Source organism: Leiobunum rupestre, chromosome 6 (genome assembly GCF_980474605.1).
Source record: "Leiobunum rupestre chromosome 6, qqLeiRupe1.1.hap1, whole genome shotgun sequence".
NCBI classification, from domain to species: domain Eukaryota; kingdom Metazoa; phylum Arthropoda; class Arachnida; order Opiliones; family Sclerosomatidae; genus Leiobunum; species Leiobunum rupestre.
Window position 1 is genome coordinate 63,949,613 of NC_143389.1, and position 13,932 is coordinate 63,963,544.

General features: G+C 35.0%; 1 protein-coding gene across 1 annotated transcript; it reads left to right on the forward strand.

The window, feature by feature from the left end:
* Positions 1-4,729: 4,729 nt before the first annotated feature.
* Positions 4,730-11,841, forward strand: LOC149942947 (uncharacterized). The gene is made up of 3 exons (XM_090179555.1): positions 4,730-4,877; positions 6,211-6,340; positions 11,549-11,841. Exons 1-3 carry the CDS (start codon positions 4,730-4,732, stop codon positions 11,805-11,807), a joined length of 537 nt encoding a protein of 178 aa, XP_090035681.1. The 3' UTR covers positions 11,808-11,841.
* The last annotated feature ends 2,091 nt before the right edge of the window (positions 11,842-13,932 follow it).

Here is a 13,932-nt window from a genome sequence, read left to right on the forward strand (position 1 = left end):
TCAGGTCTTTGCCATCCCTCCCCTTCCCATCGAATCCGACCTTCGTCGTAAAAGCTGGTTTTCATTTGTATTGGGCGATTATCGACTTAAAAAAATGTAGGAGATCTAATGGGGGTTTTTAAGTTGACGGTCCGCCGTCTTAGCGTTTTTACCGAAATGAGAACCAACCTTTAGCGCTTTTGGATATCAAAATCGAAATTATTCCGACAGTGAAATTATTGCGCGACAATATGGCCTCGCTAACATCGCTGATGGCTGAACAATTTGATAATTAATAAATGAGCGGATTGTTCTTGACAAGAAGTATAAGGTAACATTTAGGTTATGTGCCTCGCAGCGCTAGTTCTGTAATATTACACGTATCATATATCTATACGCTTTTCTCAACGCACCTGCAATAAAAAAACGTGCTCAATTCATTATTCTTTTCATACTCGCGTTTGTAATGAACTCTCGGAGATAGTTTGGCTGGTTTGAGACAAAGATAATCGAGTAAAGAGTCGCAGAAGGCCCTTTACAAGAAGTGTTAAACAATTTTGGATACTGTCATTTTCTGGTATATTTTATAGCAGCGTTTTTTTTAAGGTTTTAAAACAACAAAAGGAGACCATTAGGACTAGCGTTGTTCATTGCCAATAGTGTGCTAAGCAACAACGTCATACCGGAAACCAAATTTCTTTTTATCTCGGTTTCAACTCTTCTTTACGTTGTATCTCTCTGGTTCGAAACATCTTGGAGACTAAAACGGATGAAAACGCGACTGGGAAAAACTTTCACCATTAGTTTCGACATAATGTTCGTTGCCATGAACAGGTTCGCTTTAATAATCGCACTGTTTTTGACAGGTTAGTACAATGAAGGTTTGAAATTTCTTTAAAGGTATATGTAACATAATATCACATAAGTATACCATAAAAGCATTTTTTTACGTCACTTAACTACAACTCCGTGACGAAAAACGTCATCAAGTTAGAGAAGCGGATTTTCAAAACGCGCAGAGTTCTTTGCTAAATTCTGGCTTTCGTCCATGGTATAAGCAATAAATGGAGTATCCATCTAACCCAATGGCTTTCAACCATTGTCACCTCGTGGAACCCCATTTCAATTTCCAATTTATCGTGGAACCCTCGCTTGAAAAAAAGTTTAAGAAAATTAAGTAAAATTTTAGTGATTTTCACAACATAGTTTTTTGATAGTTAAATTGAAATATGTTCGGTAATTATTTTTTTCTGTTGAAACTAATTCTATCATAGCACAGCTCAAAATCTCGTTGAACCCCTAGAATTTTAAACGGAGCCCTGGGGTTTCATGGATAATCACTGATCTAACATTCTAACCCATTAAAATGAAACATCTACGTTCCCAGCCTCGAGTCATTTTCAATGAGCTCGACCATCCCGTCAAATCGCGGATGCCTAAACTACTTCACTGCTCAAATTTATCGCTTGTATTAAAGGGACTTTCAAGGGCGATGCGAGTGGTCGGAAGTCGATTCAAAAAACGTCACTGAAACGTCATCCGAGTATAACTTTGTAAGCGCGACGAACGTCGACCGAATGAAGTATTTTAAATGCTCACAGCTCTCCCTTGAAAGTCCCTTTAGTCCACCTAGCAATGTAAAATAATCAAATTAAAGTACGAAGATATGGGTGATTCTCTCGTTATTCGTTAATGATATATTATATATTTCTGGTGGAACTAAATATGTGCATACAAAGTGCATATTTTACGACGATCGTTTGTCATTCGAGTATTTTTCCGCTCAAAATTCTAAACTCTCTTTTCCTGGGTTGTATGTGTTTTCTAAAACACAGCAAATGCTTAGCGTCAACAGACAAACCCCATCAGTAGACAATTTCAAAACCCCAATGAAAATGAAGGTTAAACAAACGTTTAAAACGACGAGGTCATTCATAGACGTTCGCGTAAATGTCATTTAAAGAGTTTCTAAAATTGTGTCTTAAAACGAGAAAGCTTACAATTACATATGCTCGGTTTCGATAGAGAAGGACCGGATTGAGGCTTAAGGATACCATTAAGTATAGTATAATATCTATCATCATCAGGCGCGTAGGAATGTTTTGGATTAAGGGGGGTACAGCTTGGATGTTAAATTTGGCGCCCCCTCATCAGCATCCTTTTTGCGCCTCTTCTAAAACAATTTGGGACCCCTTTCCAATTACAAGGGGGTACATTGTACCCCTGTACCCCCCGTTCCTACGTCACTGATCATCATAAGATTATTAGGGCCCCCCTAAGTTTGAATTCGGCATAAGGGCCCATGTTTTCAGCACTAGACGGTCGCGGGAGAAATCAAAATTAGGATCTATGCTACCTAGTGGAGAAAAAGAGCAAATCCAGCCAATCCCCCTCACCCCTACCACCTATACTACCTCTTGCCATCTACGAAGCAGTTTCCGGTAACATACCCTGGGGGATTTGTGCATAAGTTTCGGTTTTTCACCACCAAGTTGATTAATGTAACCAGTCTGAACAGTCATTAGCCTAAAATCCCATTCGTTTCAAACTTAGTTTCAGAAATCGATATATGGAGGTATGGATTCCTGATACTAAATAATTTATAAAATTAATACTTCTTAAATTCAAATTTAACTTGAATACAATTTTATTCAAATGGTACTAAAATAATAAAAACGAATTTACTAAATCTATTGGTATTTTATGGGAACTATCGTGATCTAGCAATTAAATTATTATTAGCAGTGTTAGCAATCAGTTTTAATGAAATTGGCCTTACACGAATACATTACGGCGCTAGAAAATTGGGCCATCTCGAATTCCATGCGCTCTAACCCTGAAAAGGTGGTTCTCTTGCACTTGGGAACTTTAACCTAGTCCAGGTAAAGTGACCGTGATCTTGGCGTTTTCATTTCTAAGGAGCTAAATTTTTATGGCCACTGTTCAGCTATTGCGGCTCGCGCCAACCGGGTGTTATTTCTGCGCTCAAGGTGGAGACCTTGCCTAGAAAATGTTCAAATCCTGTATAACATGTGCTACGTAAAACCTCCCTTTTAATATTGTTCCAGTTTTTGGAACCCAACTTTAGTTAGAGACATTGAAAAACTTGAAAGAGTGCAACGTAATGCCACAAAGATGGTCAATGGACTTCAAGGTTTGTCTTACGACGCCCGCCTCAAGAAACTATAGATTTGCAGAAACTACAAGACAGAAGAAGTTTTCAAGATGGTATTAATGCGTCTCATTTTTTCAAGGTCACTTGAAATGGAAGAAACTCTCCTAAAATTTTCAAAGAAAGGTGTTTAGCAATATCCAGACTTTACTCAAAGAGATATAAACGCTTGGGATGATTTATCGTCCAAAGTTAAAGTGCGTCCCTCAGTGACAGCCTTTAAAACGAGACTCGCTAAACTGAACTATGGTGTGGCTAAATCAAAATGTTATTATATTATTATTTTTGAGCGACTTTGTATTTTGTATGCATTTTTTCCCTACTATTTTGCTGGCAATAATTTTGGTTTATTGATACAGGACACAATAAGTGTGTAATACTTTTCCTAACCTGTTCCATAAATCATTCTTATTTTTATCTTTATAAATTGGCTTGAGTTGCCTCTACCGCTCGTAATTCCTTCGTGACTTAATTATTTATTGTGTTTTTTAGTGAACGCTCATGGACCGAATGTTCTAATTAGTGAATTGGACAAGTGTGATTCGCTAAACTTGGACATCTGCGGATATAAAATATATGGACTCATTCATCGACCTTCGGTTTTTCCCAAAAGCAGGGCTGAGCTGGATGAAACTTGCAAGTAAATGACGAACGCTAACAGTTCACGCATTCATAACTCTTTAATAATTTCCATAAGTATGAAACTTCTGATTTTTCGTATAACACATTTTGAGTGTGTAGTACAGACTGCAAAACGGGCTTCATCGTTTTTCCCAGCTATAGGGCAACGTGACATATCCCGAGTAGCTTTCATCAGGAGTATCCATCTAGGCCATAAATGGGGTATACCGCATCGCGGGATTCGCGGCTCTAAATTTACCACGCGTATTACTTTTGCTAACCATGGAAAATATTATATTGACACCGCGTAGTAATATGTACTAATTAATAAATCATTTTCCCATTGTAATAATTTTATAATCTCGCTATATGATGAATTTCGCCGCGCACTTCCATAAAGCGAAGATATAAGTTTCAAGCGAATAACATTAGCAGGATATGTAGCTGTATACGTATCTCGTAAGAGATATACGAAACACTTCTGCTTTCAGAGACATACTTATGGAATTATATTAGTGGTTTATGACTACATTTGTTTTCTTAAGTCTAGAGTTAAATAAGCTTAAAGCGACACTCTGCTTGATTTAGTCTGGATTAAAAGCGTTAAACATTCGGTGTGATTGACCACTTTAAATCACTGATACCGACAATTTCGAGCTCATATTAAGCTTGTGTTATTATTTAATTGCTATGCTGTCAAACAATCAAACTATGAAACGCAGTCTTTAATATACAGATAACCGGCAATTGGTGCCTCTCATGACCGCATCACAAACTTCGAAAGAAGCGCGCTTTTTTAAAACTGATAACACAGAACGAACTCTCAGAATGGTTAGGAAAATTTAATAATTATGCAATCTCATAAATTGTCAATGATGCTTTATTATCAGAGTATGGTTTTGAAGCAATACATGTGATAGTTGCATAATACTGTAGCAATTTTTCTTATTATATGAAATGAGGACTATGAACGAAGGATTGGAATGCTTAAAAGAGAAGCAGGCCGAGTGTCCAACCATCATTTCGTCGAAGCTGTATCGCAGATATTTGAGCGATTTATCAAAAACTATTCCAGCCATTTGCGAGCCGGGTGGTCTCGGAGAAAGTAAGTTCTCTGTGGTTAATCACTCTCCGGAATCGATGTACACTCTTGGAGATTTGACTGTATTAAAGTGGTGGCTCCAGGGGGTAGGGAAACTATGATATGGACTACCCTGAAATTTAAAAGGGGCCCCAATTACTACCATAACGTAATTCTTTTTTAACTAAATAAAACTAAATACAAATTTTAAAATCAATCTTCTTTGGTATAATTAGCGAACACTTTCATTGGTCAACTTCTAAATTCCTTAAACTTCTACAGAAATTTATTACAGGGAACATAGAAAATTAAAATTTTAGTATAAATCACTAGATTTAGGAAACAAAAAGGGGACTAATAATAATAATAATAATAATAATAATAATAATAATAATAATAATCAGCTAGGCTAATACCCAAGGCACCACCTTGGGCCTAAGTCATCGAGCTTAGGAGGGTTGTGGCAAGCCCTGCAAGCCACGAGAGCCAACAGCTCCCTACACTAACTATTACCGTTAACCTCAACAAGTTTTTATGGAAGGGGAAACCGAAGAGCTCTAACTAATAGTCCTTCTAAGGGCCCAAAAAAAATTGGGCCCACCCACCTTAATTTGGCCTACCTAACTCATCCTGGCGCCGCCACTGTAATAAAGTTATTACGTGACTAACTAGTAAATGGTTAGCCACTTGGTAAGTTCTTGATTTGAAATACACTTCACTGGCTGCCAAATTATACCATTGTTAGACATCTCTACATCAGAAGTTTATAATATATCTCTTATATACGAGGATGTATCCATCTACATGCAGGCTTGGGCCATTTGAAAAAATCTCCCGCCCAATCGCACACCGCATCAAGACTCCACTTGTTACTACCATAAGTGTATAATATAATAACATAAGTGTGACACTTCCTATTCTTCACATGCAAAAGTTTTACTGAGAGCTATTCACAAGACAGATTCCATTACGGGCTTCGTCGCCATTTTGCGTCCGCTTGCTAACGCGTCACACTTAGCCTTTGACAGCGCCTCGCTAGCGGGAGATTTTCTTCTTGTGATGACGTACACCCCAAAGTGACAAACTTATAGAATAATATTATAGACTTATGTTACTACGTCTAACGATGTAAAATCTGAACATTACACTTCGTATAAATAATTTCTTATATAAAAAGCATATTTAAGAATTTCAAAGAAGCTAGTATAGTATACAGTATATCAGCGGCTCTCTACGAAGGTAGGTAAATATTTCAAACCAATAACATTGTCAGAATAGGGAGATGGATACTACTCTCACAAAACATATATTATGTGCTCTTGCCCATACTTATTCGTTTCGTACTTTTTACGAGTAGAGTTGATTCCATTTGGTGATTGCTATCAGAAGAAATTGGAAGGTTTCAAATGTCCTCAACAGTTCTTTGATGCCGTAGAAGGGGCTCGGGAAGAGGCAACTGCGGATGAACAGCTATTCGCTACCTGTTGGTAAGTTGGCGTATACTAGTTATACTAGGTGAATGCCAACAGCGACATAAGACCCAAAAGTGTGTCATATAATACAAAAATTTTGTAAAACTTATGCCGTGATAACTGCCATATATTTTCGCCGATAAATCTTAAAATTTCTACATTACATTATCTGAACGATGTAAACAGATTTTTAGATTTCGATAGAAAAACGACGCCATTTTATAAAATGGCGGATACAAATATAAATCATGGTGCAATAAGTTAGGTAATTTGTATCCGATTAACCTGAGATTTTCTACGTTACATTATCTGCCCGAATGAATTCGTACTATAGATTTTTAAAGAAATCCGACACCATTTTGGAAAATGACGGATATCAATAATAATCATCGTGCGATAAGTTCCGTAAATATTCGTCGATTAATCAGAAATTTTCTACGTTTCATTATCTGCCCGAGTTAATTAGACCTATGGGTTTTCCAATAATAATCCGACGCCATTTTGAAAAATGGTGGATATAAATGTACCTTATGATGCGATAACTGCCGAAATTATTTGCCAATTTACGTGACATTTTCTACATTACATTGTCTGATCGAATAAATAAGCCCCTTACACTGTGATAGAAATATGACGCCATTTCAGAAAATGGCAGATATCATAATGCGATAACTGCCGAAATTTTTGTCGAATTACTTGAAATTTTCTACTTTACATTACCTATTAAAGATAATTAATCCTATTAATTTTAATAAAATTCGAGGCCATTTTGAAAAATGGCGGATGTCAAAATGTCTCACGGTTATATAAGTTCCGTAATTATTCGACGATAAATCTGAATTTTTCTGTTTCATTAAATGATCGAATAAATAAGTCCTTTCTATTTTGAAAGAATTCCGACGCCATTTTGCAAAATGGCGCATGTCTGAGAAGTTTCGTAATTATTCGCCAACTATTCTGAAATTTTCTATTTCTGAGCGAGTAAATTAGTCCTATTTCTTTTGAGAGAAATATCAAAATATCAATGTATCTTTTGGTGCGATAAATTCCGTATTGTTATTTTTTTTTTAAAAATATAGGAAACTTCATATATAATGTGTAAATTTTAATACATTTCCACAAAAACAAATAATATTGGGTAAGTTCTTATATATTCTTGACATATTGGCATATAATCTCCGGAGTTATCAATAATTTCTCGAGTTATCAATAATTTCTCGAGTTATCAATAATTTCTCGAGTTATCAATAATTTCCCGAGTTATCAATAATTTCTCGAGTTTCCAATAATTTCTCGAGTTTCCAATAATTTCTCGAGTTTCCAATAATTTCTCGAGTTACGAATAATTTCTCGAGTTTCCAATAATTTCCAGAATGACCAATAGTTTTCAGAATTACTAATAATTTCCAGAATTACCAATAATTTCCAGAATAACAAATTATTTCCCAAATTACCAATAATTTCCCAAATTACCAAACATTTTCTGAATTACAACCATTTTCTGATGTACCAATAATTCTACAATGCCAATTGAACTAATTTAATAATATTTTAATTTATCCAAATTATACCTAAATGATTAATTTAACCATAATTATTTTCGATTAATGCAATGATATAAGAACTTACCCAATATTATTTTATTTTACGGATTTCTTTAAAAATCTATAGTACGAATTCATTCGGGCAGATAATGTAACGTAGAAAATCTCAGGTTAATCGGATACAAATTACCTAACTTATTGCACCATGATTTATATTTGTATCCGCCATTTTATAAAATGGCGTCATTTTTCTATCGAAATCTAAAAATCTGTTAACATCGTTCAGATAATGTAATGTAGAAATTTTAAGATTTATCGGCGAAAATATATGGCAGTTATCAAGGCATAAGTTTTACAAATTTTTGTATTATACCTAAAATTTCGACCTTTTTATTCAAATTAGCTCGAGTTCACCCAAAATGGTTTTTATTCCCCCCTATTTGTCCAAAGTATTCCAAAAATGTAAAATTTACAATTTTTTTTAAAATAATTTTTTTTGAATTATTGGAGTTTTCCAGAATTACCATTAGTTTCAAGAATGACCAATAATTTCCAGAATAACAAATTATTCCCCAAATTACCAATTATTTGCCAAATTGCCAATTATTTCCCAAATTACCAATAATTCTACAATGCTAATTGACAAATTTAATAATATTTCAATTTACCTAAATTATGCCTAAATGATAAATTTAACCATAATTATTTTCTATAAATCCAATGATTTAAGAGCTTACCCAGAACTATTGGATTTTGCCGAAATGTATTAAAATTTACCCATTTTATATGAAGTTTCCAATAATTTTTTATAACAATAACAATACAGAATTTATCGCACCAAGGGATACATTGATGTGCGTTATTTTGAAAAACGGCGTATTTCTCTTAAAAGAAATAGGACTAATTTACTCGGTCAGAAATAGAAAATTTCAGAATAGTTGACGAATAATTACAGAATTTCTCAGACATGCGCCATTTTGCAAAATGGCGTCGGAATTCTTTCAAAATAGAAAGGACTTATTTATTCGAACATTTAATAAAACAGAAAAATTCAGATTTATCGTCGAATAATTACGGAACTTATATAACATCCGCCATTTTCCAAAATGGACTCGAATTTATTAAAATTAAAAGGATTTATTATCTTTAATAGGTAATGTAAAGTAGAAAATTTCAAGTAATTGGACAAATAATTTCGGCAGTTATCGCATTATGAGATATTGATATCTGCCATTTTGTAAAATGGCGTCATATTTCTATCACAGTGTAAGTGGCTTATTTATTCGGTCAGATAATGTAATGTAGCAAATTTCACGTAAATCGACAAATAATTTCGGCAGTTATCGCATCATAAGGTATATTTATATCCACCATATTTCCAAATGCCGTCGAATTATTATTGGAAAACCCATAGGTCTAATTATCTCGGGCAGATAATGAAACGTAGAAAATTTCTGATTAATCGACGAATATTTACGGAACTTATCGCACGACGAGTTTTATTGATATCTGCCATTTTCCAAAATGGTGTCGGATTTCTATAAAAATCTATAGTACGAATTCATTCGGGCAGATAATGTAATGTAGGAAATCTCAGGTTAATCGGATACAAATTACCTAACTTATTGCACCATGATTTATATTTGTATCCGCCATTTTATAAAATGGCGTCGTTTTTCTATCGAAATCTAAAAATCTGTTAAAATCGTTCAGATAATGTAATGTAGAAATTTTAAGATTTATGGGCGAAAATATATGGCAGTTATCACGGCGTAAGTTTTACAAATATTTTGTATTATACCTAAAATTTCAACCTATTTATTCAAATTAGCTCGAGTTCACCCAAAATTTATTCCCCCCTATTTGTCAAAAGTAATCCAAAAATGTTAAATTTACAATTTTTTTATTTGTTTAAACTTTTTTTATTTATTGAAGTTTCGCATGTTATTTTACATAGACTTTTTCTCATTTTATGTTGTCAAAAACATTTTTGGTTGCCATGGCAAAACGGAAGCCCAGCGTAACTTTTCCCTTTACCGGGTTTCATGTTACATCTAGGTCTAATAATCCCCCAACTTTTAACAAAATCGGTGAGAACCACCTCGGGTCGTCTCCTTGTTAGTGTACCTACGTACATTCATTTTCGTAAAGTTGTAAGTTCTGATGTATGGGGTGTACATGCGAAGTACCGAAGGAATTATTGTAAATTGGTAGAAATAAGTAAATAACCACTCATTTGTTAAGTGTTATCGGTACACAAAAAAGGATCAACACACACTCTGTTTTTAGTAATGTTTAAATTCATAATTAATTCTAATTGTTTCGTCGCGTACCCATTTTACCCATAATTTTCACCACTTGCTTAAATAAATTAAATTATTCACGTGGAAGGATTTGAAAAAATTGTGGTGGGGGGCCTCTAAATGTTTGGCCTACCTCCCCAAAAATCCTGGCGCCGCTACTACATCGCGTACTAGTTGGAATAGTACTAGCAACCATATATTTAGTCTATGGTCTGGCGCGATTTTCTCTCTTCGATTTACTCGCCCATAGACATACGTTCTAAAACGCCTCAGTCGGTGGCGCTGAAGTGGAGGAAATTTCCAATCTTTATGACGTATTTTTAACCCCCTCTCTCACTCCCTCTTTTTACTTCGCGACAAGCTCTCATTAAACATTATACTTTTGGGTCTTATGTCGCTTTTGTGAATACTTAATTATTTATAGCTTGCCACCGAGACGTTTACGGCCAACTTCAAGCAATTTGTTTTACCCCGGTCTTCATGTAAGAAAGTTTTTAGGCCAGGGGAATAGTTTTCACCTACGGTCTCTTTTGGTTGCCGTCGAAAACTAGATTAGTGATTGGAAGCCAGTAGCGTAAGGACATTTTAGGGTACGCAATTACGCGTATTAGAGGGTGATGATGGATGAAATAGAAGCTAGAAAAGGTTAATATTGGCATCTTGGATTAATAATAGTAGTTCCTATACCTGGGTATATCAATTGAAATAAAACCTGACCAGCAAATGGCTTTTGCGACAGCAGCGCCGCTTCGGCGAAGTTAGCGGAGAATTTACGAAATTCCCGTAAAACGTAGCCTTCTACTAGACAGAACCCGTAACAAACACTTAACAAATGCACGCGGGACTATATAGTAATATATCTCGGTAGGAACTACTATTATATATTTATCCAAGTTGGCTTTTTATGATAATTTTACACTGTTTAGTGTTTCCTCCGTGGTAACACAGAGCATTACAAAGTAACATTAGCCTTCTTCTTTTGATGTTGCAGCTGCGTCACGGGTGACGTATCGATGACGTTTTAGTACGAAAAGCCCTGGACATTCGACGAGGTACCCTATGTTTTAAGTATAAACTGAATTTATCTTCTACGTTTTCGTGACGCATGAGCTACATAAAAACAAGTTGGGCAACCGTAGCTTATTTTATAGAAATAGGCCTATTCCGACGCCCATCAGATTTCGGCATTTTTCCCTAATTTTGCAAATTACCTCGGAAGAGCGTGTCGTTGCAGCGCCATCTAGACTCTTTTTGGTCTCGAAATGGCAATACGTGTATTAGTTTAAAAAAACGCTATTTTTAACAGCTTTTAAAGTAAAGATTCGACTAGATTTCGGTTACATAATGCTTTATCAAAATAATGCTTTTTTTTGTAGCGATTCCGACAAATACGGTGAATGTACGAACAAAGTCGTCACTTCGAAATGTGGTTCAGCGGCGGCAGCGGCCAAAACCGAATTGACGCTGAAATTGTCCGGATTCTTAATCGACGACTGCAAACCCGTTCATGAAAAAATGGTATACGAGATGAAATGCGCTCTTTTTAAACCCAAACCATTGCCACCAAACCACCGGAATGTTAGTAACGTGTTACCGGCCCTTGTCGATATATTCTATAATATTCTTGGCCCATAATTTTATTTCGTTTTTTAGTTTTAAATAGTTTTTAAAGGGTACAAATGGTAAATACTATATATTATTATACCAAAACATAGTTTTAATAAATTTTTAAATTTTAAAAAAGCTGCTACCTCATGACTTAGAAAAAAAACTTTATTTTATTCGGAGCTTTCGGACCGTGGTGCTTCTTCAGCGAGTGACTGTTGAAGAAGGACCACGGTCCGAAAGCTCCGAATAAAATAAAGTTTTTTTTCTAAGTCATGAGGTAGCAGCTTTTTTAAAATTTAACAATTTATAATAGTTTTAATAAATTCATTTTCTGTCTAGAGTTGTGTTTTATTTTTAAATTAGAATTGTTTTAACGGCAGGTATTTCAAATCATCGCCTTTAATTAACGCTCTACAATTCTCGTTGGCACCAAAAGCGTTAAAAGATTATGTGAATTAAAAAGGTAACATAGGAATATAATATCACGGATATATTTATAATAATAAGTAAAAACTTACCATAAATCGTATCTCAAACATTAAATCACATAGGCCAAAGCTCTCAGACTCCGGATGTAGAAATTCCAAAATAGTAATGTGAAACGCGTAATTTCCGTTAATCAACGTCCACGTAACTTTTAATTAATTTTTGAAAGAGACCAAGGATTAATGAAAATTAAAACGATTTCATAAAGAAAGCTGACACTTACATCCGCGAAATAATGACAAATTATTGAATCGGATCGTAAAATCCGCCCTTTTAGTTTACATGAAGCCACGTACTTCACTTTTTTATGATTTCTTTCTCTGATCTGAGCCCTTTTAACATTTTCTTTTCAGCCCACTTAGGAAGTTCGTTTCTAAACTTTACCCGAAGCGAGCCGTCGCGTAATTAGCCTTTTCAGTTTAAATAGAGCCACGTAGCGTACAAAGTGAGAAGTTCATAAGCATCTGGATTTACGTGTGCTAGGCAGACGAAAATCCGACAGTTCATGAATAGAATAGAATAGCGTGGACGCTTATTGGGCTAGCATCGGCGACAAAGAAATACATTTAAGGCAATGGTTACAATGAGGTACAATGAAAGAAGTACACCTTTTAAGTTCAATCCCAGCCCATATGTTTGTCTAATTTGTTTTTGGAAGCCTCGACGGAGGAACGCGTTTGAACAGTTCATAAACTTATCGCGTTGGTCACTATGTGGCTTTATGTAAATTGAAAAGGCTAATTGTCAATTTTAAGCACTCGTTTCGTTATTTTGCAGTTTTATATTAAAAACGCGTTTTCACTGGTATTTATCGCCATCAAGGTTATCTAGCAGTCATTCTATAATGCTTTTACTTGTACTAGTTGGCGAAATTTTTAATTACATTACACAAAAAACTACTTTATATAATTTCAAATTTTTATGTTTCAACCTGCGGCGGCCACAGACTTCGGCTATTTAATAATACGTCTCTACCTCTGTAAAAGTATATTCTCCTTTCAACCCTTGTCAAACTTGCATCGGTCTATGATAATAGGGTTTAGCTTTATTATCCCTTTTCATTATGGACTTATCTACTTATTCACCAATTTTTCATCCTGTACAATGCAGTCCATAGGTGGTTCCTTTTAACTTAACATTACGTATATAATAATCTCCACCACTCTCCCCCTATTCGGCTTTCCGTTGCTATGCAACTCGTTTTGAAATTTTTAATATTTAGGCTTAGTTTCTCTATTCGGTGTTATAGTCGCAAGCCAGATTTCCCGCACGGTACTGACGAGTCCCAAATAGGACGAAACCGGTCTACCGTTGGATTTTCTGGCTATTTTATTTTATTTTATTTTATTTTATTTTATTTAATTATTCACTCGAAGATCTATTTGGTCCGAGTTTCGCGTTTTCATCCGCTCGAAGACCTATCGGTACGAGCTATTAGTAAGTTTTTAAATTTCTTCAAATTTGTTTAGGGTTTAGCTTTATTATCCCTTTTCATTATGGACTTATCTACTTATTCACCAATTTTTCATCCTATGATAATATAACCAGTATTTCTTTATAAAGCCAGAGCCGTTGTCAAAGTTTTGGCAGCATTCTCAACTGGATTTTATGTAAAGAGGTACTCATTTCGTGCTTAAATCTATAGTAAACATATTCATCCATAAAG